At 36.3% G+C, this 26,815-nt stretch overlaps 2 protein-coding genes across 2 annotated transcripts in view; one reads left to right on the top strand and one right to left on the bottom strand.

The window, feature by feature from the left end:
- Nucleotides 1-2,534: 2,534 nt before the first annotated feature.
- Nucleotides 2,535-11,285, bottom strand: LOC148165070 (uncharacterized). The gene is given in 4 exon segments (XM_088023151.1): nt 2,535-2,720; nt 10,537-10,984; nt 10,986-11,177; nt 11,250-11,285. Coding segments are annotated over 3 exon segments (576 nt in total). The 3' UTR covers nt 2,535-2,720; nt 10,537-10,636.
- Nucleotides 10,602-26,815, top strand: part of AZI2 (5-azacytidine induced 2) — a 34,195-nt gene continuing 17,981 nt past the window's right edge. Inside the window, exons 1-4 of the mRNA XM_028107113.2 lie at nt 10,602-11,197; nt 23,929-24,149; nt 25,789-25,914; nt 26,384-26,483. Of these exons, the coding sequence (XP_027962914.1) occupies nt 23,934-24,149; nt 25,789-25,914; nt 26,384-26,483 (442 nt within the window). The 5' untranslated portion in view covers nt 10,602-11,197; nt 23,929-23,933. The remainder of the gene's footprint in view (nt 11,198-23,928; nt 24,150-25,788; nt 25,915-26,383; nt 26,484-26,815) is intronic.

Below are 26,815 nucleotides of genomic sequence, written 5' to 3'. Positions count from 1 at the left end.
AAATTATGTAGACAATGCCTATTGGTACCACTACACGTTCAAAGATTCCAACCTCAGAGGAGCTGTTAGCACATCTTCAAGGCTATCCTTTTTATGTATTCTTTCTCTTTCCTCTTGCATCTGCACAGTGATCATTCTAAACCTTTATAAATAAATCCTACACAATCTTCCTCATTCTTAAAAGATAAACTTGCCTCCTACTTTACAAGGAAATCTCCATCGCTTCTCATCATAATACCTAAAATCTTACCTAAAACTGCTCTCTTTTGCTGCAGTTTTAGACCCTGATTCTATTTTTTTGTTGTTTTTTTTGTTTTTGGTTCTGAAATAGTTATTGAAGGTTTGCTATGAGCCAGACATAATGCTTAGGCAAAGACAAAATCCCTCTCAAGTAATGTTAAGTATTAAGTATTAGAAGACAAATACAGAATGTTATGCAAGCAGATGTGGTATACTAAGGCTCTAGGTAGAGGGTGTTAGGCTAGGTTTAGGTGATGACTAAACCAATCCCAAAAATGGTAAGTAGGGGTCAAAATTCCTATGATGTGCCCCCAGGACTCTCAATTACTTTATATACTACTTAACACATCGTATTATAATTTATTTGATGAAGTCCTCTACAAGATAATGAAAATCTACTTAGGGCAAGGTTCATATGTTCATATCTATCTTGTTAACCACTGTATCCCAACATCTAAAAAAGTTCCAGTCAAAGAAAAGCACTGAATATTTAGAGTATTTTAAAATAATGGAAATAATATGAACTTCAGAATTAAGACTGGCCCAGGCAGTGTTGATATTTAACAACCAGGATGGCTAAGTATATCAAGTGAATATCTTCTTCTGTAGCTCTGGATTTAAATTCTGGCTCCATTTCCTGAGATTTTTAAATTAAGGCAAGTCAGTTAAAGGGTCTGAATATCACTGTATCATCTGAACATGTTGATCATAATAATACTTAATTCATGATATGGTTAGTGATAAAATGAAACAGCATATAAAATAACCCATTTCAGTACCTGATACACTAAAGACATATAATAAATGTTTGATTTCCTTTCTACACTGCTTTTAAGTGAGTTCTATTTGTAGTTGGATAGAAAATTAAAATATGCAGAAACCAAAGCAGAATGAGTGTACTCTAATTATTTCATCTTTCCTTAATGATTTTTCTCAAGTGCTCAACTTAAATAATTTAGTTTACTTCTAAACTTTAAAGCAGTTTGTTTGTTTGTTTATTTATTTATTTATTATTTTTGAGAGAGAGAATGTGCAAAAACACACAATGGTGGGCGGGGGGTGGGGGGGCAGAGGGAGAGACTCTTAAGCAGGCTCCACCCCCCAGCACAGAGCCCCACGCCGGACCCTGAGCCTAAACTAAGAGTCAGACACTTAACCGACTAAGCCACCAGGTTGTCCCTGCTTCTAAACTTTAAAATGCATTTATCCTTAATCTTCTCTGTGATATAAGTTTAACATTCGCTGTTCATTCATTTACCTAATTTACAAATTTGTGCCTATATGTCAACCTTAGATTAAACTTAATGATTCAACAGAAATTTATTAAGAGCCTATTATCTGTGCAAAATTGTAATTTAGCTTTATCATTCACGGACTAGTCTATGCAGATACTTCTGGATAGATTCTGGCTGAATAAATGCTCCAAGATGCTTAATAGATATTCTCTTTCCTTTTTCTTTTGTTTTAATAATGAAGATAACTAATGAATTTCATCCAAAATCAGAAATCAAAGTTGAATGGAAAGAGCTTTCAGCAGAATTAAAAACTGGTATCTTTTGCAGCAACTATATTCTTCAGTTTTAAATTTTTTTAAGGGAACAGTTAACAAATAATTAGAAATCTAATAGTGCTAAATGCTAACTTCAAATCTTAGTAATTTGATCTATATGCTTTAAGTCTATATTGGTTACAAGTATCCCAGTTTATTCAGTATAGTGAGACTTGTCAGAATAAAACAACAGATCTAACAAGGATAATCACAAGTTTTTCAGATAGTCTACCAAACACAATAGTGCTATAAATGGATTAGAATTATATCTGTAGGTTGAACAAAGACAGCATTGATTTCAGATGTGCTTGGTTATTTCTCCCTACACGTGCCCATTCTCAACTGACTTTTATTTAAGCTATTTGCCATAGAAGTCATATAGTTGATTTGCTTAAAGGTAAAATTTTGTTCCACTAACGTAAAGGAACAATCTTCAATTAAGTTCACCACTGCCCTTAATCACAAGACACAACAATAGAATCTCAAGCTAGTCTAATTAGAGAATTTCAATTTGTCATTCGAAATGATTTACACATTATCATTTATGTTCCTCATTTTAGAAATAAGTGTCATAATTCTAATAAAGAGTCATGACTTTCTTACTCTGGGTGCTAGTGAGTAACTATATAATTATTGTTTCAAGAATCACTATACAAATATTGAGAAAATGAATCACTGAAGAGTTTTAAAATGAGAATATGAAAATAGAATTTTAAATTGCATAATGTAAAACTGAGACGCTTCTTCAACATATCACATCTAAATTTGCAACGTAAACATGACACACTGAGAATAGAAATAAGTTGGAATTCTTACCCTAGAAAGAAATAAGCTAAAGCTTTTTCCCAGTTTCTCCAATTTTCTATTTCTTTAGAGTGGGTGGGTCCTTTCTTCTTCTGGCCTTAGAAGAAACCCTGGATTGCCTGTCTTTCTGCATGATGAAATGGAGAAGCAAGGAAGCACATTAGTTTCATAAAAGACTTCCAAAAATCTCATATCCATCCTCCACCTTACATTTAGGGCTTTCATAGCCTTGCCATCATCTTTCTGGGAAGATTGATTTCCATCTCCACTGTGGACTCCTAATATATCCTGTGCTGAAGCTTCCTGGGCTCTATTTCTTTTGACAACATGTTCATACCTAGTTTCTTTCAGAATATTTGTTGAAATCTTTTATCCACTGATGACTCCCTCTTACCTTTTCTGTGTATATTTTTTTACTTTTTAATTGTAATTTTAATGGAAGGAAAAATAAATAAATCGCGCTGCAACCCTAACAATTTGCTTTCTTACCAATACATTGTGAACATTTTCCCATGCCATTTACTGTCTATACTATTTAAGCATAGGTATGATTTAGTTTTGAAGCTGAAGTTATATTCTTTACTCATCAATTATGTATTTAGATAGTTCTAGTGAAATTCAAAGTAAAGAGCACAGTATTTTTCCAAGATTGGAGTCACTAGATGATTCTTTGTATTTTATTAGTGATTGATTTAGAGACCTTGACTTACCTATTTTTTTTTCTTTTGTTGCCTGTGCTTTTGTTGCCATGTCCAAAAACTCACCGCCAAATCCAATGCCATGCAGCTTTCCCCTATCTTTCTTCTAAGACTGTTATAGTGTTAGCTCTTACAATTTAAGGCTTTGATCAATATTTACTTAGTTTTTGTATATGGTGGGTAAGAGTCCAACTTCATTGTTTTGCATATGGATATTGAGTTTTCCCCAAATCAACACCATTGGTTGAAAAAACTGCCCTTTTCCCATTGAGTGGTTTTAGCATCTTTGCTGACAATCATTTGGCCACTTATATGAGGATTTTGGGGGGGGCTCCCTATTTTATTCCACTGATTTATATGTATGTCTTTACGTCAATGACATACTGTTTTGATTCTGCAGTTCTGTAACATGTTTTGAAGTCAGCAAATGTGAAACCTCCAGTTTGTTCCACTCTCTCAAGATTGTTTTGGATTTAGGGATTCCTTTGAAATTCCATATTAATTTTAAGATAAATATTTTCCATTTGTTTTTTGTTTCTGAAATAATACCCATCCTAGTGGGTGTGATGTTAATAATTTTAATTCCAATCATCTATTTCCCTATTTTTTTTTTCATTCCACTAGTGAGGAGGTAAGTTCAAATTTTCCAGTATTGTGTGTTTATCTCTTAATTCATATACTATAAAGCTGTTTTATTAGATGCACACACAGTTTTTTTATCTTCTGGTGGAAGTAATAGTTTTTTTTTCTGAAAGTCTGCTATATCTCATGGTAATATTTCATATCAGGCTACTTTCCACTTTAGCTTAGTTTATTCATGATCGATATTTTTTCATCCTTTGCTATTTTCCACAGATCTTTTATTATCAGCACATTCTTTAATCCAATATGACAGTCTTTGAGTAGTCTGTGTACATTTAACATAACACTGATATTTTTGGTTTTAAATATATCATCCTTCAGTATTCAAAGCAATAAAATGAATGTCACGTAAGTCTATTTTTCCTAAATTTTTTATTAAGATATCATTAGAAGTGACCAAAATTATTAACATTATGTATTATCAATATTTAAAATTTCTATTATTTTTTCAGCAAAAATGAGACGTGAGACTGACATAATCTAGGTCATGTAGGGTAAAAGCACACTTTCTCTAACTCTTAACTAAAGGAACATTTCACAGACATGTCATATAAATATGTCTAATGCTACATTTTATAGTTAACAATTTCCTTATTGTTCTATATTTCTTTTCTGAAAAAAGTGAATAAACCTGTCTCACAGTTTTTGTAAAGGTGAAAGATATTTATAATCTCTTAAAGATTGTTGTTGTTGCTTTTATTTTTAGAGAACAAGGATTATGGAATATTCTGCTGATTCCTTTAGTATCAAGATGAATAAAATTTTTCCCCAGGCCTCTTCCTTTTTTCCTCAACCCAAGCCATTATTTCCTCCCCAAAGATCTCCACATGCATATTTTTTTAAGTGAGTTTGCTCTACCTGGAAAACTATAATTGTCCTCTGCCTAGCTCCATAGACAAAAACATTTCTTTTCATTCTCTTGAGACTCTCTGGCCTATGTTTCATAACTTTTATAACAAATACTGACCAAAACATTAAATAGTCCCACTTAGTGAATGATATACTCTTAGTGAATGATATACTCAATATCAAAAAATAATTACATTTTTCATGAATATAAATGTTATTGGTAATTTAAACTGTATATCTGTTGCTAATAGATTCACAAGTTAAAACACAAGATTTGGTGTAGATGTAGTTATTTCATTTCCCTTTTCATCTAAACAGAACTAAAAATCAAAACTGAAAAATAATAAAAGGATAATCTGGCTTCTAAAACTCTTAGTTTTGAGCAATCACTTCAGTCACTAAGCTCAACATATCAATGATTTTCTCAATGTATAGTTAAGTATTTCCAGGTAGTTCTAGTTCTGCTTTATCTCTGATCTTTAAACTTCTATATTATCCAACACAGGTATTTCAAACCTATTAGTTCGTTTGAGATAATAAATATAACAAACTGCCTTGTCACAAAAAAAGAAACACTTCTTCAAATTGAAAATTTGAATTATTCCAGAAGAAGTACTGGTAGGATGGGATAAAGAACTTTTTTTTTTAGCACTCTTACCAATAACATACAAGTAGCAATGCAATTCATTGTGAAGATTTAGAAGAATAATTAAGAATTTTGATTAGGATGATCTTTGGAGAAAAATTTTTTTCACTTTGGGCACAAAGGGAACAAAACAGTTTTGATTTCTGCTAGGGAACACTTAGTGTCAAAATAATATCTTTCTGCCACATACTCTAAAAAATATTATGACACAATAATATAAAAAAATTGTGACTCAATATATTCTGATAATATCCATCATCTGGAAATACAGGATCTTCTTCTAAATGTGTTTTCTTTCTTTCTTTCTCTCTTTCTTTCCTTTCCTTTCTTTCTTTCTCTTTTCTTTCTTTCTTCTTTCTTTTTCTTTCTTTCTTTTTCTTTCTTTCTCTCTCTCTCTTTCTCTTTCTCTCTTTCTTTCTTTCTGAGAGAGAGAGAGAAAGAGGGGCACCTGGGTGGCTCAGTCAGCTAGGTGTCCAACTATTGGTTTCTCCTCAGGCCTTGTTATCATGGGTTGTAAGATTGAGCTATCAGCTCCATGATCTATGGCGAGTCTGCTTGAGGATTCTCTCCCTCCCCCTACTTGTTCACACATGTGCCCTCAAATAAATAAATCTTTAAAAAGAGGAAGAGAGAGAGAGAGAGAGAGAGAAAACATGCATGTGCGCAAGCATGCAGAAGGGGAGGGGCAGAGGGAGAGGGAAAGAGAGAATCCTAAGCAGGCTCCATGCCCAGCATGAAGCCCAAAGCAGGGCTCCATCTCAGAACGCTGAGATTTTCATGACCTAAGCTGAAATCAAGAGTACTTAACTGAGCCACCCAAGTGCCCCAAAATGGAATTTCATTTTAAGACACATATGTAAGTAGAGCCATAATTCTCAAACTGATGTTGGAGAATCTTTCCAGGGTTCCGCAATTAACTGAGAATTTTTAAATTTTTAAGTAATATCAAGGATAAAAAAAAGTATATATACAAGATCATAATCAGAATCAGCTAAATGAAAACTATAAATGAGCAAAGATACCCAGTTTCAAGACTGGGGCTGGCAATGTTTCTAGGAGCTGGTGGAAAAACAGGCTGGGCTAGTTTAACGGCTTTTTAAAGACATGCTAAGGAGTCATTTCAGAAGTGTAAGAGAGAAATGTAATGGTAAGATATACATTTTGAAAAGATCATTTAGTTATCTATATAAAGAATGAGTTAGAAGCAAAAAAAAGAATTAGAAAAAACTATATAATATACAAATAGTAAACTGTAGCATAGTAGGGATGATGAAACAGGATTGGAAAGACAGATAAGGAGTGGAATCCATAAAACCAGGTGAACAGATTGGCTATGGGATGAGAGGGAGGAGCTTTTTAAAGCCAAAGGAACCAATATAAAATGTAGAGTAAATGATTAATATCAGTGATTAAAAACTCATCTTTTTTTTGTACTTTTAGAGAATCAACTGACTATTCAGACACACACAATTTAAAAATCTACACTAGGAACTTATGTCTTTAACTTTGCAACAATTATAAATTTAACAATTTCACTTTTATATAATGTGAGTTGTGCAATGGGCTTGGAAATTTTCCCTCTCCTTTGCTACATAATCTATTTTTAAAAATCTAGCTTAATTTCTTTCTACAGATCTTATAGAAGCTTAATGTCATCCTTTCATTATTTGGCAGCTTTATAAAGTATTTTTCCTCTAACAAACTTTTGTCTTCTTGGTTTTTACAGTGAACATGTAGAAGTCTCCAAATTATTTCTTCTCTTCCCATTTTAAATAGGAAAAAAAGTTTTCAGAGGCACATATAGTAATTGTCATAAAAAATTAATAGGAGGGAATTGCTTGTCACGTTGTTAAATTTCACATAGGTTTTTATGTGATTGATCTCCCTGTGATAGATTTTATTTCCTTATACATTAAAAAGTCATTTGCCTGTTTCATCTCAGTGCCTAAAACAATGTCTGGCACATGGTAGGTGCTAAATAAATATTTGTTAATTACTGAATAAATCAATCAACTCATATCCCAAATAACAAGAGTATTAACTGTCAAGCCTCAGAGGAGGGTTGATCTTAATTCATTTAAAAAGAATGTAGGATTCCGTCTACTGGATCTTTTTTCTTTCCCTGTACAACATACCAACCCCATTCTGGGTTCTCTGCTGCTGTTCTGTTAGCTGTTCTCATACTTCTTCTCCCTACTTTAGGGCTTTCCAGGGCTATCAAATTTTTCTTCACCTACACATTTCCAAAAGAAAATCATTGCACTTAGTTACTATGCATACAATTATGACACTCACGTTTTTTTTTTTAAATGAAAGTTCTGTTAGAAGCTAATTCTGACTGAATACAAAGCATTTCAAATCAAAAAGTTATTATGAAGCACAGAACGTATGTCCAGAACAAGGCTAGCTGCTAGAGACAGTAGCATCTCTCTCTTTTATAAACCAAATGTAATTGCCATACTAATTTAGTACCATTATTATTCATCCTGTTGAAAAGCACATGAGCAAGCTCTCTTTTCACAGTTGGGAACTTGATTATCATTCCTTTTCTCCTTGAATTCATATTTTTATCTCACTTCTCCCACATAAATTTATCCTAACATTTTAGTGTTTGAAAATATTTTAAATTGACCATCCTATCACATTTCCCTCAACAACAAAAAAATATTTTAAAATTCCTGAGAACATAAGTTCTAAAAATTTTCCTCAGTATTATATTGTGATATCATTAAATTACTAGATTACTAGTGATCAAATAACAAAAATACTATAAATTATGATCATATGAAAATATCAGGTCAGCTTTTATTGGAAATGCATCTCATAAAGAAATAGATAGGGCCTTCTCCCCCAACACCCATTTAGATCATGTATCCAGAATGAATACTACTCATTGCTAGAAAGAAACAGGTTAGGTTGTTCTTCTATTTTGTAGTCTTCCATTCCAAGTATATGGGAGTAGAAGGATTTCTGGTTGTAACAGCAATCATTCTTTTGAACTACTAAGCCATGTACCAAAAATCACATAGAGGTATGACATAAAAATTATTTTTAATGGTCAGATGACAACTCAGGTCCTGCAATATTTTTGAAGGCCTTTGGAAACCGCCATTCTTGCAAAGGAATTAGCTACCCAGTAATTAGAATCACTCACTTTCTAAACAGATTTAGTCAGATTAAAGGTATTGCTTTATATATGTAGAGTAGGAGAGGGACAATTACCAAAGAGGAAGGGAGAAAGGTGTCTGATTCAGGCACACTCTGAGGTAGATCAATTTTAGGGAAGAAAACATGCAAGTGGACAACCTGAGAATTAGTACCCTCAAACTATCCTTTACGTAAAGGATTATGTATGGAAATCCTCCATGTATCTTCTAAGGTTAAGGGTTAGGGATATGTGTTGCCCTGTTTTGTTTTTTTTATTAAAGATTTTTATTTATTTGTCAGAGAGAGAGAGCACAAGCAGGGGGAGCAGTAGAGGGAGAGGGAGAAGCAGGCTCCTCACTTAGCAAGGAGCCCGATGTGGGACTGGATCCCAGGACCCCGGGATCATGACCTGAGCCGAAGGCAGATGCTTAACGACTGAGCCACCCAGGCGTCCCATGTGTTGCCCTGTTTGAAGACTGTTGCTTCAGGATACACACAGATTTGGATATACAGAGTTTATCAAGTCATGACTTAAGTAGTTTACATCCTTTTGTCCGTGTGTATGTGCTTTTTTTCTTGGGGGGTTGTGGGTGTGATGAGGTGGGAGAAAATAATTTTAATATAAAATAATTTTGTTAATAAAGACCCACCTTTTTCATAACTGTAGTAAAGAGGTGTGTATTTTAAAATAAAAACAGACTCTTATCAGAAAAACTAAAATAATGGGCTAAGTCATTTTCTCCTTACTCAGTGAGAAAAGATAAAAATGAATTTCCCTTCGTTTTCGACAAGTCTCAAATTATTCTAAATTGTGAATGAAAGTTGAAAAATAGAAAACATTTTCATATCTACAAATTAGAAACCAGATTATCATTTTATTTCTGACGATTTGGGGTGTGTCAGCCAATTCTGTGACTATTCCTGAAAACTCTACTAGCGAAAACATCCTATTTAGTGGTCTTTTAAATTTGCAAAGCCGTTTACCAAGGCAATCAAAAAATAAATGATTCACGTCTAAAACAATAAAAACACTGCTCTCTTCCACGCCGCAGCCGGACAAATTGAAGCAAATGATTTTATTATTTAGATTTTTAAAAATATGATGTAACTTTAAGTTGCATGTGCTCTTCATAATAGCCGTGAACTTTCACTAAAACCAAAAAGAGAAGCTTAACAACAACAAAAACGTATTTTAAAGTTAACCCTTGAGTCGAATCCATTCTTTGATCAGAGCTGACAGGTGGGCTTTTGAATTAAAACGCGATGTAAAAACACCTTCACACAGAACACCTATTTAAACAATATTTAAGCCTTCAGTTGACAAAGTACTAAGTAAGAGGGTGGCGAGGGGTGTCATTGTTGCTAATTGGCGGTTAATGAGGATAAACTGCCTACAATGACCGTTTTCTCGCTTATTTTTTTAAAAATCAGAAGTAGCCCTAGAGCTTGAGGGGTTCCATAGGGCTGCGACCTCCAAAGACAGGAAAGAGTTCAACTACTCCTGACTCCACAGCTCAGAGGTATCACCTAGAAATACTGAAAGGCGGTAGCAACCCTAGGGAAGCCGGTTACTATCCCCAAATCCCAAAGCTTTGCCCTAAACTCAATAAAGTAGATTTTTTTTAAAGAGCACTGTGCCGAATAACTACGGGACCTTGAGTAATTCGCCGAGCTTGTGTTTCAATTGATGGCCTCACGTTTCGCAGCAGCGCCCAGAAAACGGAGGTGGGGGGCTTGAACAGCTTCCTTCAGCCCACCCCGAATGCGTCGTTAGTTTCCCAAGCTCCCAGCCACAGCGAGGCGACAGAGCTATAAACACGGAAGAGCGCTACTAAGCGGACCCAAAACGCACCACAGACGCTCGGGAACCCCCAAGCGGACGCCGAATGAAAAGGACGCCCTGGAAGAAGGCAGAAAAACACCCCAACGACCCAACCCCCACAGCGGCCTAACGCGCTTACCCAACTCCAGCTCCGCCTCCGCTCCTCACGTCGCCGCGGCCCCGCCCCGCCGCGGAGACTCACGGGACACGTAGTACGCTGCGCCCACTTTCTCCTTCCCTCACCCCTCAAAGCCCCGGCTTGGAGAACGCCCTCTCAGCTCCCTGCGGACCGACCGACTTCCGGTTTGCTCGCGCGGCCTCGGAACCCAGCCTGAGGACCGCGGGAACTCCACTTCCGGCCGTTCACTGCTGGTCCGCCCTTCCAACCCCCCTCGACCGCGCTTCCTTTCCGCGGAACGCGACATGGCCATCAGCCCGTGTGAACGCTGACGAGGCGGGCGCCGGTGGGCCTGGGTCTCGCGCGCGTGTTGCTGGGTAGCGGGCCTTCTCCGGCAGCCGCTCGGCCTTTCCTTCGGCTTGTCCCTCCTTCCACAACCTCCGGAGCCCCAGTCGACGGGCCGGGCTGCGCCGCTTGCGGCGCAGCGGCGGCTAAAGAAATGGGAATTCCTCCGAGGCGTTCCCGGAGCGGCTGCCTTCTCTGGGGAAGCGGCGGTGTCTTCGAGGAAACCGGAAGCCCGTGGTGACCCCTGACGACCCGGTTTGTTTTCCGTCCGTTTCCAAACACTGGGGAATCGAAACTCGGCGGCCCTGGGGGCGGCCCTACGTAGCCTGTCTTCGGGGTGAGTGACTCGCTTCAGCCGGGCCGGGGGTGCGGGCGGTGCTAGGACCAACCTCCGCTGCCGTTGCTGCTTCGAAAAGACACGTCATTTTCTTCACAAGCCCGTGCGCTCTCCTTTGGCTAGGGAGCAGCCCGCCCCTGGGCTTCCCTTACTCATGTCACCATTTCATGCTAGTTATTCCAGGCCCTACTTCGTCTTTCACTCTCTTTGTCTCTATTGCTTATTTTCTTTCCGTACTCTGAATTACTAGGGCGCCATTAGTTTTATTTCATTCATTGAGATTGCATTTATATCGAAAACTAAAGAGGGACGGTACTGCCTGAGGCAGTGGACATCAACCCCCCCGCCCCGTCCGTTATCGAGGCTAACAGTAGATATTCGTCGTTTCTGCAGTGTCTAACCTGTATGTTTGGTATGATTTTTGATCATTTGTTGAGTGACTACTACATACATGCATGGTAGGTTGACTCGTGTCCGTACAAGGAACTCACTCGAAAGTGAGATATAATATTCGCTAAAACAGTAATACAAGTTGAAATATAAACTGCTCCAGCATGTGTTGTTGGAGATATGCTAAGATGATCGAAGACAGTGACGTACTAGGATTGAAACTGACCCGTGCTTCTTAAATACAGGGGACATTTTTTTTTTCCTGCTGTGGAATTTTGAATTGGATTGCTCAAGTTCTCAACGCATAATTTAAATTCTGGTTCTCTAAACATGCCATATCTAATTTCCCAACCTTTTGTGATCACTCCCTACTTCATCTGTAAATTAGGAATACTACATCACTCACAGGGTCGTTAGAAAATTTTAATGCAATATTGTTTATAAAATGGGAAGATGTATACAAATGTCAGGTTTTAGTATTAGAGAGTATAGTGTAATGGGAAATGCACTGGATTGAGTCAGAACATTAACTCAAGATCTGAGTGAATTTTCCACTAGCTCATTTGACACTGGTTAGGAGACTAAATCTCTTCATTTTCCCAGTCTCTGAAATGAGAGTAATGCCTAACTCTCCAAGGCACCAAGGCTTAGTTTCTAAGTTTCCCTTTGCTTTAGAGTAAGCTGGCTGGTTTACATTCCTGGCTTCCTCACTTTCACCCTTTGCCTTTCTTTCAGTCCACCTGTGATAACAGGAAATTCTTGCCCACATCAGAGGTCTTAGATTTAATGAATTGTTATGAAGAACAAATGGGGTGGTTCTCCTAAAAACTGCCAGACATACCATTGTATGTCTGTAAATTTTAATTAGCAACACTGAGCATTTTTATGTTTATTGAATGAAATGTGATGAAGTTTTTCAGAATCCACAAATAGAACCAATGTGATTTATTTTTTTCTTCCTTGTACTTATATTCTGGATTAAGGTATAGTCGTCTTATGGCTATTAGAGGGTAATTACTGCTAATACTAGTAACAGTGTATATAAGTGCTCAATTCTGTTGAGATATATTACTTTATGAAAAGATTGAAAAGAAGTAGACTGCTCTTCAAACCTATGCTAACCCTGAAAAAAATCTTGATTCCCTAGCCATAACACTTATTTTTGGACTAATGCAGTTTAGTGACATATAGAAAAGGAGTGGAGTTTCTCATACTGTGTATCTGATGCTGAGTACATTTTGGGCATTCACTGAATTATAGGGCATTTGAGTTCTGAGGTATATAGATGGAGTGACAGTATCATGAAAAAAGGCACTTGATTATCCCTTCTTTATAAACTAGGTAGGCCATTCCTGTCCCTAAGTATTTAATTAAAAATAGGGAGTGAAGGGGCACCTAGGTGGCTAAGTTGGTTAAGTCTTGGACTCTTAATTTAGGCTCAGGTCATGATCTCAGGGTTGTGACATTGACCCTGGCTGGGGTAGGGCTCCATGCTCAGTGGGAGTCTGCTTGAGATTCTCTGTCTCTCTGTTTCTCTCTGCCCCTTCCCTGTTTGTGTATGTGCTCCAGTGCTCTTTCTTTCTCTAAAAAGAAATAAATCTTTAAAAGATATAGGAGGGTGCCTGGGTGGCTCAGTCAGTTGATCGTCTGACTCTTCGTTTCCGCTCAGGTCATGATCTCAGGGTCATGAGATCAAGCCCAGAGTTGGGCTCCGTGCTCAGCGGGGAGTCTGCTTGGGATTTTCTTCCTCTGCCCCTCCCTCTCCCTCTAAAATAAATAAAATCTTTAAAAAAAGAAAAGAAGAATGAGGAGTAAGTGTTGGTCTGTTTGCCTCCGTAAGATTTAATCCTTGCTCCACTGTATGGTGACTGATCCTATGAAGTGGGTTAGGGATATTCTAGCTTTTCAGAGGTAGAAAGATGATGGAAATAGGAAATTCAGTTCAGGAGGCAATGTAGAATAGTGGAAAGAGCCTACTAAATAGTCCTTAATTCCAACCCTAGCTCTGTGACATATTGCCAGGTGATTATCGGCAAATTAACCTCCACCTCTTTGAGCTTAAGTTTCTTCATCTGTGGTGGTGGTGATAACTTTTTAGCCAAGTTTGGTGTGGATTTGAGGTAAGATTTGTACTATACCATTTATTTAGCTTCTGGCAAAAATGTGAATTCCTTCTGTTCAGGCTGCCATTCTATATTTGCATTAAATTTTTCCTTCACAATTTAGGAGGGTAGTATCTTAGTATGTAGTTCAACCTTGTCATTTTATTGGTGGGAAAATTTAGATCCGGAGAGGTAAACCAATCAGTAATCAAGGTGGCAGATCGTAGACTAGAATCTGGGTTTTTCAATCTCTGGTCAGCGTTCTTTCTACCGCTGAGTTTTGCCTTTTCCGGATTCTTGATGGAAAAAATCTGAATCCATGTTGTGTTGCCTCTCAGAATGTTGTATTAGGAGCACAAATTTGGAAGATAACTTATCTGGGCTTACATCCCAGCTTTGCCGCTGATAACTTATATAGCTGTAGGTAAGATGTTTAATTTTTTTCTAAGACTTTGTTTATAAATTAGGATAATAGTACCTACGTTGGAAAATGCATTTGGAAGCACTAGTGCCTGGCATATGGTAAGTGATGAGTATGGTAAATATTATGATGATGAAATATGACAGGAGAATCATATTTTTTCCTAGAAAAGAAGATATTTCTGTGTTTTCTAGTATCTCACAAGCCACTATATATAGCATGTCTCAACTTGGGGTCCTCTTAATGTTGTTTGTAGTAAAGACTGAAATTTAAGATTTTCTAAAATAATTCTTACAGTGTTTGAATCTTTTTTTTTCTTTGTCTCTTCCTTAGCCTCACAAACTGCTCTTGCTCCTTTCTACCCACCGTATCTGGCAAATTGTGCCCTTCTTTCTCCATTATCATTTCAATATTGTGATTTATGAGAATTGTGTATTTGATCATTTAGATGACCAGAATGTATTTCTCATATATATTTGGCTTTAGTCCACAGTTCTTGGCCTTCAGCTCCCAAACTCTTGGAATTTCCTGAGGGTAAGAGTTAAATAGGATCATCTTTCGTCGTAATATTTGGTCTCTCAATATCTTTTATGGAGCCATGAAGGTGAAATGCATGTCTTGTTTATTTCTAACAAGCTCCTTTCTACCAGGACTGGGTTTATGTTAATGGGGTGACTTTTGGACAGCAACTAAGGATGGGAGCTGATTGCCAAGGAAACCAGTCCTATAATTAGAGGGTTGAAGCTTTCAGTCCCACCAACACTGGGGGATGAGGGGGCGAAATTTTAATCAGTTGCCAATGATTTAGTCATTTCTGTGTAAAGAAACCTCTGTAAAAACCCAAAGAGGAGAGAGTTCAGAGAGCTTCCAGAATATTTTCACATGCCATTATGCTGGCCCCAAATTCCAGAAGGACAGAAGCTGCTTTGTTCAGGACCTTACCCTATGTATCTGTATGGTTAGAAGCACAGGTTAACAACCTAGGCTTACAGTTAGCATCCAAAGTAGAGGGCAGTCTTGTGGGAGCAAGCCCTTTACCAGTGGAATATGTTGCTGTCTCTTGGTAGATAGTATTAGAATGGAGTTGAATTGTAGGCTACCCAGCTGCTGTCCAGAACATTGCTTGTTGATAGTGTAGAAACATCTCACATTGGAATTGGCTGACCAGAGAACCATTTAATCATTCTTGGGAATTTCACTGTTCTCAGCAATAAATGTCAACATCTTTCACCTTAACCCCCGCTCTTTTTTTTTGTTTGTTTGTTTGTTTGTTTTTTAAGAGATGCAAGTGTGGGAGGGGTGGTTGTGGGGAGAGGCAGAGGGAGGGAGAGAATCTTGAGCAGGCTCCACACCCAGCATGGAGACCCACATGGGGCTTGATCTCAACCCTGAGATCATGACCTGAGCCAAAATCAAGAGTGGGATGCTCAACTGACTGAACCACCCAGTGCCCCTCACCTTAACCCTTTTTAATTCCTTTAACTTATACTTCTCTTATGTAAACCTCTAAGAAGAAACAATTCCAAATATATAAAATATTTGCATGATTATATAGGTATATTTCCTGTAGGTAAATATATCTGATTCTCCTATTGTGATGAGAGAGATAATGAATATGAATTTGTTTTCTATACTATTAAAACAAAATTTCCATGCACAAGTTAGGTGATGTTTACAAATTGATAATACAGAACTAACCAGGACCATAAATGTTTAAGAATACTAGTTAAAATTGGAATTCTGTAAATCACATAGTAGCCACTTAACTCTGTAGAGCAGTGGCTCTCAAATTGGATAGGGGCCTAAAGTCATGTGGGATGATTATTGAAAGTTCAGTTTGATATTTTCACCCCAGATATATTGACTTGCGTGTTCTGCAGTGCCATCTAGTAATCAGTATTTTTTGTTTTCCATTATCATTTTATTTATTAATAGGAATGTAGTTAACACACAATGTTACATTAATTTCAGGTGTACAACATAGGGATTTAACAACTACATACATTATGTTACGCTTACTACACATGTAGCTACCATCTGTTGCCATACAATGCTATTATAGTATCATTGAGTATATTCCCTATGCTGTACCTTTCATCCTGTGACTTAACTCATTCTGTAACTGGAAGCCTGTACCTCCTACTCCCCTTCATTTTGCCCATCTGTCATCCCTTCCCCTATGGCAGCTATCCATTCTCGGTTATTGGGTCTGTTTCTGCTTTTGTTTGTTTTTTGTTTTTTAGATTCTACATTTAAGCGAAATCATATAGAATTTGTCTTTGTCTGACTTACGTCACTTAGCATGATGCCCCTTAGGTCTGTCTGTGTTGTTGCAAATGGTAAGATCTTGTTCTTTTCTATACTAAGTGATATTCCATTGTGTGTGTACCATATCTTCATTATCCATTTATCTTTCAGTAGACTCTTAGGTTGCTTCCATATCTTGGCTGTTGTAAATAATCCTGCAGTAAACACAGCGATGCATATATCTTTTCAAATAAGTGTTTCCATTTTTTTGGGGGGCGGGAATTATTGAATCATACGGTTTTTCTAGTTTTAATTTTTTGAGGAACCTCTTTACTGTTTTCAAAGTGGCTATACCAGGTTGCATTCCCACCAGCAGTGCACTAGGGTCTCTTTTTCTCTACATCCTTGCCAGCACTTGTTATTTTTTGTCTTCTTGATAGTAGCTCTTGTGACAGTTGTAGGCGATACATCATTGTGGTTTTGATTTGCATTTCCCTGATGATTAGTGATGTGTTGAGCATCTTTTAATGTCGTTGTCTGTATGTCTTCTTTGGACAGATGTCTATTCAGGTCGTCTGCGCATTTTTTATTCGTATTTGGATTTTGTTGGTGTTGAATTATATAAATTCTTTATGTATTTTCAATATTAATGCCTTATTGGATATGTAATTTGCAAATCTCTACTCCCATTCAGTAGATTGCCTTCCTTCTGTCTTGTTGATGGCTTCCTTCACCATGCAAGCTTTTTATTTTGGTGTAGCCCCAAAAGTTTATTTTTGCTTTTGTTTTCCTTTCCCAAGGAGACATATCTAAAACAATGTTGCTAAGGCCAATGACAAAGAGATTACTGCCTATGTTGTCTTCTGGTTTTATGGTTTCAGGTCTCACATTTAGGTCTTTAATCCATTTTGAGTTTATTTTTGTGTATGGTGTAAGAAAGTGGTGCAGTTTCATTCTTTTGCATATAGCTGTCCAATTTTCCCAAAACCATTTGTTGAAGAGATTGTCTTTTCCCCATTGCATATTCTTGCCTCTTTTTTCATAGATTAATTGGCCATATAGGCATGGGTTTATTTCTCAGTTCTCTGTTCGGTCTGTTTTTGTGGCAGTACTGTACTGTTTTGATTACTACAGCTTTGTAGTATATCTTGAAATCTGGGATTGTGCTATCTCCAGCTTTGTTCTTCTTTCTCAAGATTGCTTTGGGTATTCAGGGTCTTTTGTGGTTCCATACAAATTTTAGTATAATGTGTCTAGTTCTGTGAAAAGTACTCTTGGTATTTTGATAGGGATTGCATTAAATCTGTAAATGGCTTTGGGTAGAGTGAACATTTTAACAGTTTGTTCTACCAATCCATGAGCATGGAGTATCTTTCCATTTGTTTGTGTCATCTTCAATTTTTTTCATCAGTGCCGTAGAGTTTTCAGAGTACAGGTATTTCACTTACTTGGTTAAGTTTATTCCTAGGTATTTTATTATTTTTGATGTAGTTGTAAATAGGATTGTTTCCCTAATTTCTTCCTGCTACTTCATTATTAGTGTATAGAAATGCAACAGATTTCTATATATTGATTTTGTGTCCTGCAGCTTTACTGAATTCATTCATCGGTTTTAGTAGCTTTTTGGTGGTCTTTTCAGGTTTTCTACATACAGTATTCTGTCATCTGCAAGCAGTGGTAAGTTTTGCTTCTTCCTTACCAATTTGAATGCCTTTTTGTTTTCTTGTCTGATTGCTGTGGCTGCCATTTCCAGTACCGTGTTGAATAAAAGTGGTGAAAGTGGACATCCTTGTCTTCTTCCTGACCTTAGGGGGGAAGCTCTCCATTTTTCCTCTTGAGTATTATGTTAGCTATGAGTTTTTCATAAAAGGCCTTTATAATGTTGTGGCATGTATCTTCTATTCCTACTTTGTTGAGAGTTTTATAATGAATGGATATGTGTCACCTTTGCAAGGAGGCTGGAGCTGTAGTGAGCACTCACCAGGGGTATACCAGTGTGGTTTAGGGGCCTGAAACTCACTGAGTGGGTAGGCCAGCTAGGGCACCTGGACTGTGCTCCTGTCTACATTATCAAGGTGGAAGAGGAAAGTAGACTGTGGCACTCACCAGTCTCCTGACCCAGAGAGAGTTCCAGCAGCTTTGGCTGGTTCTTTTATTTTCTATGGCCCTTATAAAGGCATGGCTTTTTTTTTTTTTTTTCTGTGCCAGAGGGCAGAGGAATCTGCTCTCTGTCTCCCATAGTATCCCTCCTCACTGCAGTTTGTAGTGGCCAGGGTAGGGCTTCCCTTTGTTACCATGTGTCTGTTTCTCTTGCCATTCTCTGTGTGGTCTTTTGTTGTTCAGTTAGGCTTCAGTTTTTCAGGAGTGATTGCTCTATAAATAGGTGCAGATTTGGTTTGTTCCTAGAGGAGTTGAGTTCAGGATCTTCTACATCACCATCTTGGACTGATTGCTCTATAAATAGGTGCAGATTTGGTTTGTTCCTAGAGGAGTTGAGTTCAGGATCTTCTACATCACCATCTTGGACCAGAACCAACGATCAGTATTTTGAAGAGAACTCCAAGTGATTCTGAGGCAGTGGTCCACATCTCACTTTGTCAAACACTGCTCTAGGTCATCTTCAGTTTCTTAGAATGTTCTTGAAAAAGACATTTTGTGTGTGTGTGGCGTATTGCGTAGAATATATTTATTACTGATTTTTATGATCAAGAGAGGTCTACTTAATCTTTGTGTATTTTTTTTTTAAGATTTTATTTATTTATTTGAAAGAGTGAGAGAGAGCACAAGCGGGAGAAGGGTCAGAGGGAGAGGGAGAAGCAGACACCTCTGCTGAGCAGGAAGCCCGACGTGGGCCTCGATCCCAGGACCGCAGGATCATGACCTGAGCCAAAGGCAGCTGCCCAACCAACTGAGCTGCCCAGGCGCCCCTCTTTGGATAATATTTTTGATACTTGTTGAGTTTTAAAATTAATGCTCTCAATTCCTACTAGATTTACCTTTAAAGTATTATCTAGTCTTTTGACGATTCAAATCTTGATAATATTCTGCTTATGACACTTTTTAAAATTTCTTTTTATTTCAGTGTTATTTATTTGAGAGAGAGAGTGCAAGCAAGCATGAGCAGGGGGGAGGGGAAGAGAGAGTAGCAGACTCCCCGCTGAGCAAGGGAGCCTGATGTGGGGCTCGATCCCACGGTCCTGGGATTGGGACTTGAGCATGAGGCAGATGCTTAACAGATGAGCCACCCAGCTGTCCCTGCATATACCACTTTTTAAAGATTAAAGTAAGCACATGCTTGTTATTTTAAGGTAGTTTACAGTAAATAAGGTTAGATCGGTATAGGATAAGTTTTCCCAAATGTTAGATGTTAAAACTGGCCTAGCCTAGTTTGTTAAGTATAATGATAGCCAGTTAAGCTTTCATGATTTATCCAGAAAATCAAATTAACTGGGCCAGTAACTTTGGATCTCATGAAGAGACATTTCATCACAACAGAAGTGTATAAAACTGAACCATACTTTCCTGTGAGGCAGATTACTGCAGCTCCCTTCTCTAAATAAGGTTGAGAATGGTTGCTTACATAAGCATTAAAGCATAGCCTACTTTGTTAATTTGCTAGCGGTTTTCCTTTCAGTATAATAATTTATATAACGGGATAGCTGCCGTTTTTTGGAACCTTTCTAAGATATCAGTTTCTTTGGCCCTGCAGCTTTTAATCTCTTTAAGTCTAGTTTGTACAGAGTAATATAAGCATTAATACTTCTGATACTTTCATGATTTCACATTTATTTTTGCAAAGATAGGAATCAAATTTTCCTTTTTTATTTTACAGCAAATTTAAAATACAGTTATTTTAAAACATTAAAACAGCATGCATGTCTGTGATGCTAGTAGATTTTATCTTGGGTGTGTTTTATTTTTTTGAAGATTTTATTTTTAGTAATCTACACTCAACAGGGGGCTCGAACCTACAACCCCAAGATCAAGAGTCACATGCTGTACTAAGACAGCCAGGCACTTCTTGGGTGTGTTTTAATGTATGGCTCATTCTCATATAATTTTTAGGACAGATAAGCTATTTTCATGCTGCTTTCCAGTGCATTTTGTCCTAAAAAAGACCAGTTATCATACTGTGTATGTGACATTTTTATATCAGTATACCTCCTTCCATCTAAGGTACTTTTAAAAACTTTCCAAGGGGTTCCTAGTTTTGTGGTTCTTTTTTTTTCCCTAAGATTTTATTTATTTTAGAGAGAGCGCGTGCGCATGTGTGCACGCGCAGTTGGGGAGGGGCAGAGAGATGGAGAGAAGTCTCTGCTGAGCGGAGGTGTGGGTGGATCTCAGGAATCTGAGATTAGGACCCGAGCTGAAATCAAGAGTCAGATGCTTAACCGAGCCACCCAGGCACCCCCTAGTTTTGTAGTTCTTGATGAATTTAAATATGTGAAAGATTCCTTGAGGAGGGAAAAATATTAATAGTTCAGGCTCTGAAATCCAGGCACTTGTGCTATATACTAATCATCTGGTCTTGGCTAAGCTCTGTAACCTTCCCAGGCCCCAGGTTTCTCATCTGTGAAATGATTACAGTAAGATTTTCTACCTCAGGGTAGTCATAAGAATGAAAGGGGATAATATTTACAAAATGCTTAATACAATACAAAGTAGTTTATTTGGTTATAGATATATTTTACAAATGTGTAATCATTCTTCACATTCTTGAATCATGTCTGGTCTGTCTTGAATTCCACAGAATAAGGACCAAATTCTATAGTCTCTCTACATAAAAGACCACCTCAGTTTGTTTCTGTTAGGTCTTTTTTTTTTTTTTTTTTCCACATCTTGCCATTTCCCTTTTCATACATTCTTCCCATACTCTTTCAGGCCTTTTAACTTGTTTACCCTGCTGGAAGTTATAAGTACAATGAAAATCACCATCCTTTTCACCCAAGAGTATGGAACTAAGAATCCTTTGGTTTTTTTGAGTGTGTGTGTGTGTGTGTGTGTGTGTGTGTGTGTGTGTGTGTGTGTGTGAGATACCTTCTTTAAAAACCATTCCTTCACCCCAACCCTCAATTCCCATAGCATTTTCTCTTGTTTCAAATATTACTACTTCTCTTTATGGTATGATAATTATTTTACTGCACAGCTGTCTTCCACACTAGGTTTTCCTTCCTGACTAAGTGATATTTTCATGATAAAAATGAATAGGAAATCACACATCTGAGCTAGTTGGAACTTTGTGTAAAGTAAAAGCATCCATGCTCCGATCCTTAAAGTACACAATCAGTAGGATACCTTTTTTGACTGTGTAGAGTAGTTTATGCTTATTTCTTGTTTTTCAAGTGTCTTTAGAAAAAAAAATTATCCCAGTTGAATAAATCCTGCCCATTTGGTTAGATATTAAGATATGAGAAATCATGTCTAAAATGGGCACAATTTTATCTCTTCTTAAGCTACACTGCATCCTACCACTTAATTAGCTAACTGTTCTTGATCTACTTGTCGAGCTTTTAAGGCGTAATGTGTATGAGGAAGAGTCTTAATATGGAGATATACATGTATACTTACAGTTTGCAGTATGATAGTAATCCATACTTTCCTTTTGGAAAGGAAATATCAACATTTCATCTATCAGCAGTGTGATTGGTATGATGTTTGCTGTTATTTTAGAATAGAGTTGAATTCAGAGAGGAAAAAGTAAATCCTTTTAAAGGAAGGAAAGCTTTTCTCCATCACTAGAACAAAGACAGTTTCCACCAGAAGCAGCAGGAACTAATTATGGTTCTGAGGACCTGCCACCTTTTTGGGATATGTAGGTAGCATAGTTCTTTCTTATTTTTGGACTTTCTTAATAGGGTGGGAAAGTTCTAACTTAGTAGGAGCTGCCCTATGTGGTTAGAAATTTTTAAGTTGGTGTTGCTGAAGATTGAATGGTAGGTTTCACCTACTCATATTGTAGTACACACATTCATTTTTGTCTGCCTTTCTTGTAATCCTAGATATAAACAAATTGCTGGATATACCAAACTGACATTAATTGAGAACGTTCTCAAGTTGGAAGCTTTCCGTTATAAAAATCAGTAAAGCAAAAATACAGTGAAAGAAGACTGGAACCAGAAAAAACATACACTTTTCCTTAGTATTCATGTTGTCTGAAATAAAGCAAAATGGACTTTACAGGCGTTGATAGATACAGGGAAGGAGGTCAGAAGTTTTAGAGAAAAGCAGGCATAGTAAAACATGGATCCTGTGGCGTAATCACCTATGTTTACATCCCATTATTTACTATTTTACTTGGGAAAATTACTTAAATTCCTTCTACCTCAGTTTCCTTACCTATAATATTCTTGGAACAGTGACTGACACAGTAAGCAATCAAATGTCATTCCAAGCAAGAAATAGTAAATAAAAATGTTTTTCATTAATCCTAAATTACTAATATAAGATACATGAAATTCCATTGATAGTCTTTTTTAGAATGCTGTATTTGATGTTTTATTTCAAACTAGAAAGTATTTAAAAGGATTTTTTAGGCTCTCTTATGACCTGCAGCCCCTCTTACTCTGTTTTTCCCATGAGGTCTTAAAAGATTTCAGCTACAGTTTCTCCTTTCACAGTGTTTTTCAGGAACATAACTCTCAGGTGGGGAAGTCATGCTGAACCTAACAGCAAAAGTAGATGTACAAAGCAAGTTAAGTTCACTAACTACTGGCTTCTTCTCTTAGGTTTTTGAGTTAGAGTTTGATTTGAATCCTACACACAATGATGAGCAAAACACACCTGTACCCTCACAGAGCTAACTAACATCTACTAGCTTTAACATGGGCAAATTACTTTACTTTTTTGATCCTATAAAATGTAGGTGATACCTACCTCATAGAATTGTTTGGATGAATTTAAATGAGATAATATTAAAAGAATGTAGTGTATGGTACTGGGACATGGTGAGTACTGAAATGTTAATTCCTTTGTGTCTTCTATTACAATCAGTTACCACTACAGAAAGAATATAGTGGAGGATGCATTAAAACTTCTATAATAGTCTTGTAGTGAATTGTACTCAGGAGAGTTTTTGAAAATTTATAATTTGGGAAGTTATAAAACTTGCTACTTACATCTGAGAGTGGAAATGCCGATAATGAAGAAATATGTATATTTATAATAATAAATAAAATAATATAAATTTAGAGATTTTTATCCTATAAAAAGTGTTTTACTACTTTTTCTAAAACTTACTAATAATAGCTTAGATTAGTTTCAGATACTTCATAGGTATCAACTTATTTAATATTCTTAAGAATTCTGTGAAGTAGTTGCTACTATTTCTTATACTTTATAAATAAGGAAACCGAGGCAGAGAGATTAAGAGCAAAGTCTTACACTAAGTAGGGTTTGGATGCATCTCCTAGAATCTGGTCTAGAGCCCATGCTTTTCACCACTATGTTAGGCTGCTTCTAAAAGAAATAGGAGTTTTTAACATTGACCCAGTATTCTCATTATTCTAAATACATCTCTCTTTTCCTGCTCATTTATTCAATGAGACATTTTTCTTTTATATTCTTTTAAAAAGCTGTCATGGATGCACTGGTAGAAGATGATATCTGCATTCTGAATCATGAAAAAGCACATAGGAGAGACACAGTGACTCCAATCTCAATATATTCAGGAGATGAATCTGTTGCTTCACATTTTGCCCTTGTCACTGCATATGAAGACATCAAAAAACGACTTAAGGATTCAGAGAAAGAGAACTCTTTCTTAAAGAAAAGAATAAGATTTTTGGAAGAAAAGGTAATTATTATCTTTATTATATTTTATGACTCAAAGAATAATTCAAAATACTTGAAGTTTTAAAAATTTTTCTAACTTGTCTTCCCTGGTTGTACTAAGTTTCCAAGGATAACTCACAGCTAGTCTCAAAACCCAGTACTTCTCATACTGTGCTTCACATATCATGTATATGGGGAATATTTGTAGAATAGGATTTGGAATATATTTTTCTTGGAATGTATTTTTCCTTTTTTAGATTGCCTTACCTTCATAAACTGTATGTGTTTTATTCAGGATTTTAAAATCTGTGCAAAAGGGCACCTGGGTGGCTCAGTCATTGGGCATCTGCCTTCGGCTCAGGTCATGATCCCAGGGTCCTGTGGGTTCGAGTCCCACATCGGGCTCCCTCCTTTGCAGGAAGCCTGCTTCTCTCTTTCCCATTCCCCCTGCTTGTGTTCCCTCTCTCACTGTGTCTCTTTCAAATAAATAAATAAAATCTTAAAAAAAATAAAAAAAATCTGTGCAAAAAATGATATGCCAGCAAAGGAAATTAAATGTCAAAGGAGGAATCTCCTATAACATTGTTCTAATGTTTAAAAACATCTTCAGGATTGACATCTTCTTTACCTCAACATTCTCTTTTGTTCTTGAATACACAGAATAATGCTTTTAACTGATAAACTACCTTTCTCTGTTTACCATTCTCATGCAGAAACCTGACACTCTTAAATGTTACAGAATATATAAGCTTGATAGTTGATTCCATTATAAATCATCATATCTACTTGGCTTTTTGTACTGGGAAATCTTCATCACTCACCCTTTTATATTTTGAGTTTTAAAAAGTTTTAACTTAATTTTATAAGTTTCTTCAGATTAGATCATTGTATTTGTATTTTATAAACAGCAGCTTCCTCAAAAGGAAAGGAAATAGATTCTTAGCTGCCAAGGAAATGAATTATCTTGTTATTAAAAACTTTAGGATGGGGCTTGGTTAGTTTGATTCATCTAGGAGAAATAAAAAGAAAGTCAGTTGTAAAAATCATCATAATTTCCTTATATTCATATACATTGTCTTTAATGGTAATCAAATAAATTTGTGATACAATTGGATAGAGTGAGAAAAGGTAACATTTTGTAGCTTGTAGTTATGCTTATTTTAAAATTAGAAAAATGTGATTTGGTGTAGCTAGCATTGGCAATATTTCTGTATTTTGTGACCAACAATCCTATAATTTCTATTCTGGAATAATACAGTATTTAATGAACTACCACATTCTTTAAAAAGTTAGGTATACCTTAACTTGTCGTTTTTTCTAATGGTGGAAATGAAATACTACTGGCTTGGGAAATCACCTAAGTATTATAAAAGACTGACGTACTGTTTTAGTATGATGAATTAATATATGTTATAAAACAAAAAATACTGATTAAAAGCATAAAATAGAAGACTTTAAAAATAATTACCTGTACTTTTTTTGCTTTCTTAATCAGTAAGGCTTACTTGTTGGAAGTGAAATGTTTACTTAATTATACTCAAGGCTTTATCACTGCATTACAAAGAAAAGTAAGGTGTAGAGCCATCAGAAGACTGCCTTCTTTTTTATTTGTTTTGTAGAATTCTTTCTTTAAGCTTTCCCTTCTGATTTTATACCATTAGCTTATAGGAGCTCGATTAGACGAAGAAACAAGTTCTGTGGGACGTGAACAAGTGAATAAAGCCTATCATGCCTATCGAGAGGTTTGCATTGATAGAGATAATTTGAAAAGCAAATTGGATAAAATGGTAAGTTGGTTTGAAAACAATCTCTATGTATTGCAAATGAGTTTTCTTCTTCAGGAAGTTTAAAATTAGAAATAAGAGATATACATTTATTAAATAAAAAATTAAAAATATACATTCTTAAGGCAAAAATAGGAATTTTTAATGGTGATATTTATAACTTATTTCTGTACAAAATAAATATATAGTATGTAATGATGTTTAGGAATTAAGTATATCTAACACCACTAACTTATTTTGAAAAATCATGACATGGTAGAATTTGTCAATGTGTTTTTAAAAGAAAAAAAACCAGCGAATAATATGTCCTAAATTTGAAAAAGAAAAAAAGAGATTAGTGAAAAACTGGGTTCATTTTCCCACCTTGCCTTTTTTAAAGGCTTAAATCTGTTTTTTTATCTACCTGAAAATTAATATATATCAACCTATAGATTTTATTGAATGTAATTTGGCATTTTCCCTACTTAACTAGAATAAAGACAACTCTGAATCTTTGAAAGTATTGAATGAACAGCTACAATCTAAAGAAGTAGAACTCCTCCAGCTAAGGACAGAGGTGGAAACTCAGCAGGGTATGCCACTTACTTGTTACAAATATAATGGAATCAATATATTTTTCCATTTATGTGTTATATCCATTATCAGTTTTCTATATCTGTATGCTAAGGCCTTAACTTATTTTATAATTTTAGGCTTACATTAATTTCTCTGATCTGCTTTCACCAAAATATCAACTGCTTTAACTTTTCCTTAGATATAGGTTGCACTTTTCCTAGAGAAAATTTGATGGTTTTTATTCAGGGCTAGTTTGTGATGAAGTAGATGAAGAAAGGAGTAGAACTCCATCCTTGTCAAAACATCTTGCCTGCTGGTATGTCCTGGCTTTTCCTTTCTGCTGAACTTT

This window comes from Eumetopias jubatus, unplaced genomic scaffold (genome assembly GCF_037043125.1).
Source record: "Eumetopias jubatus isolate StellerSeaLion01/CBP00866 unplaced genomic scaffold, mEumJub1_p1.0 scaffold_1, whole genome shotgun sequence".
Taxonomy (NCBI): domain Eukaryota; kingdom Metazoa; phylum Chordata; class Mammalia; order Carnivora; family Otariidae; genus Eumetopias; species Eumetopias jubatus.
The sequence above is the reverse complement of the archived record's forward strand: the minus strand, read 5'-3'. Positions and strand labels throughout refer to the sequence as shown.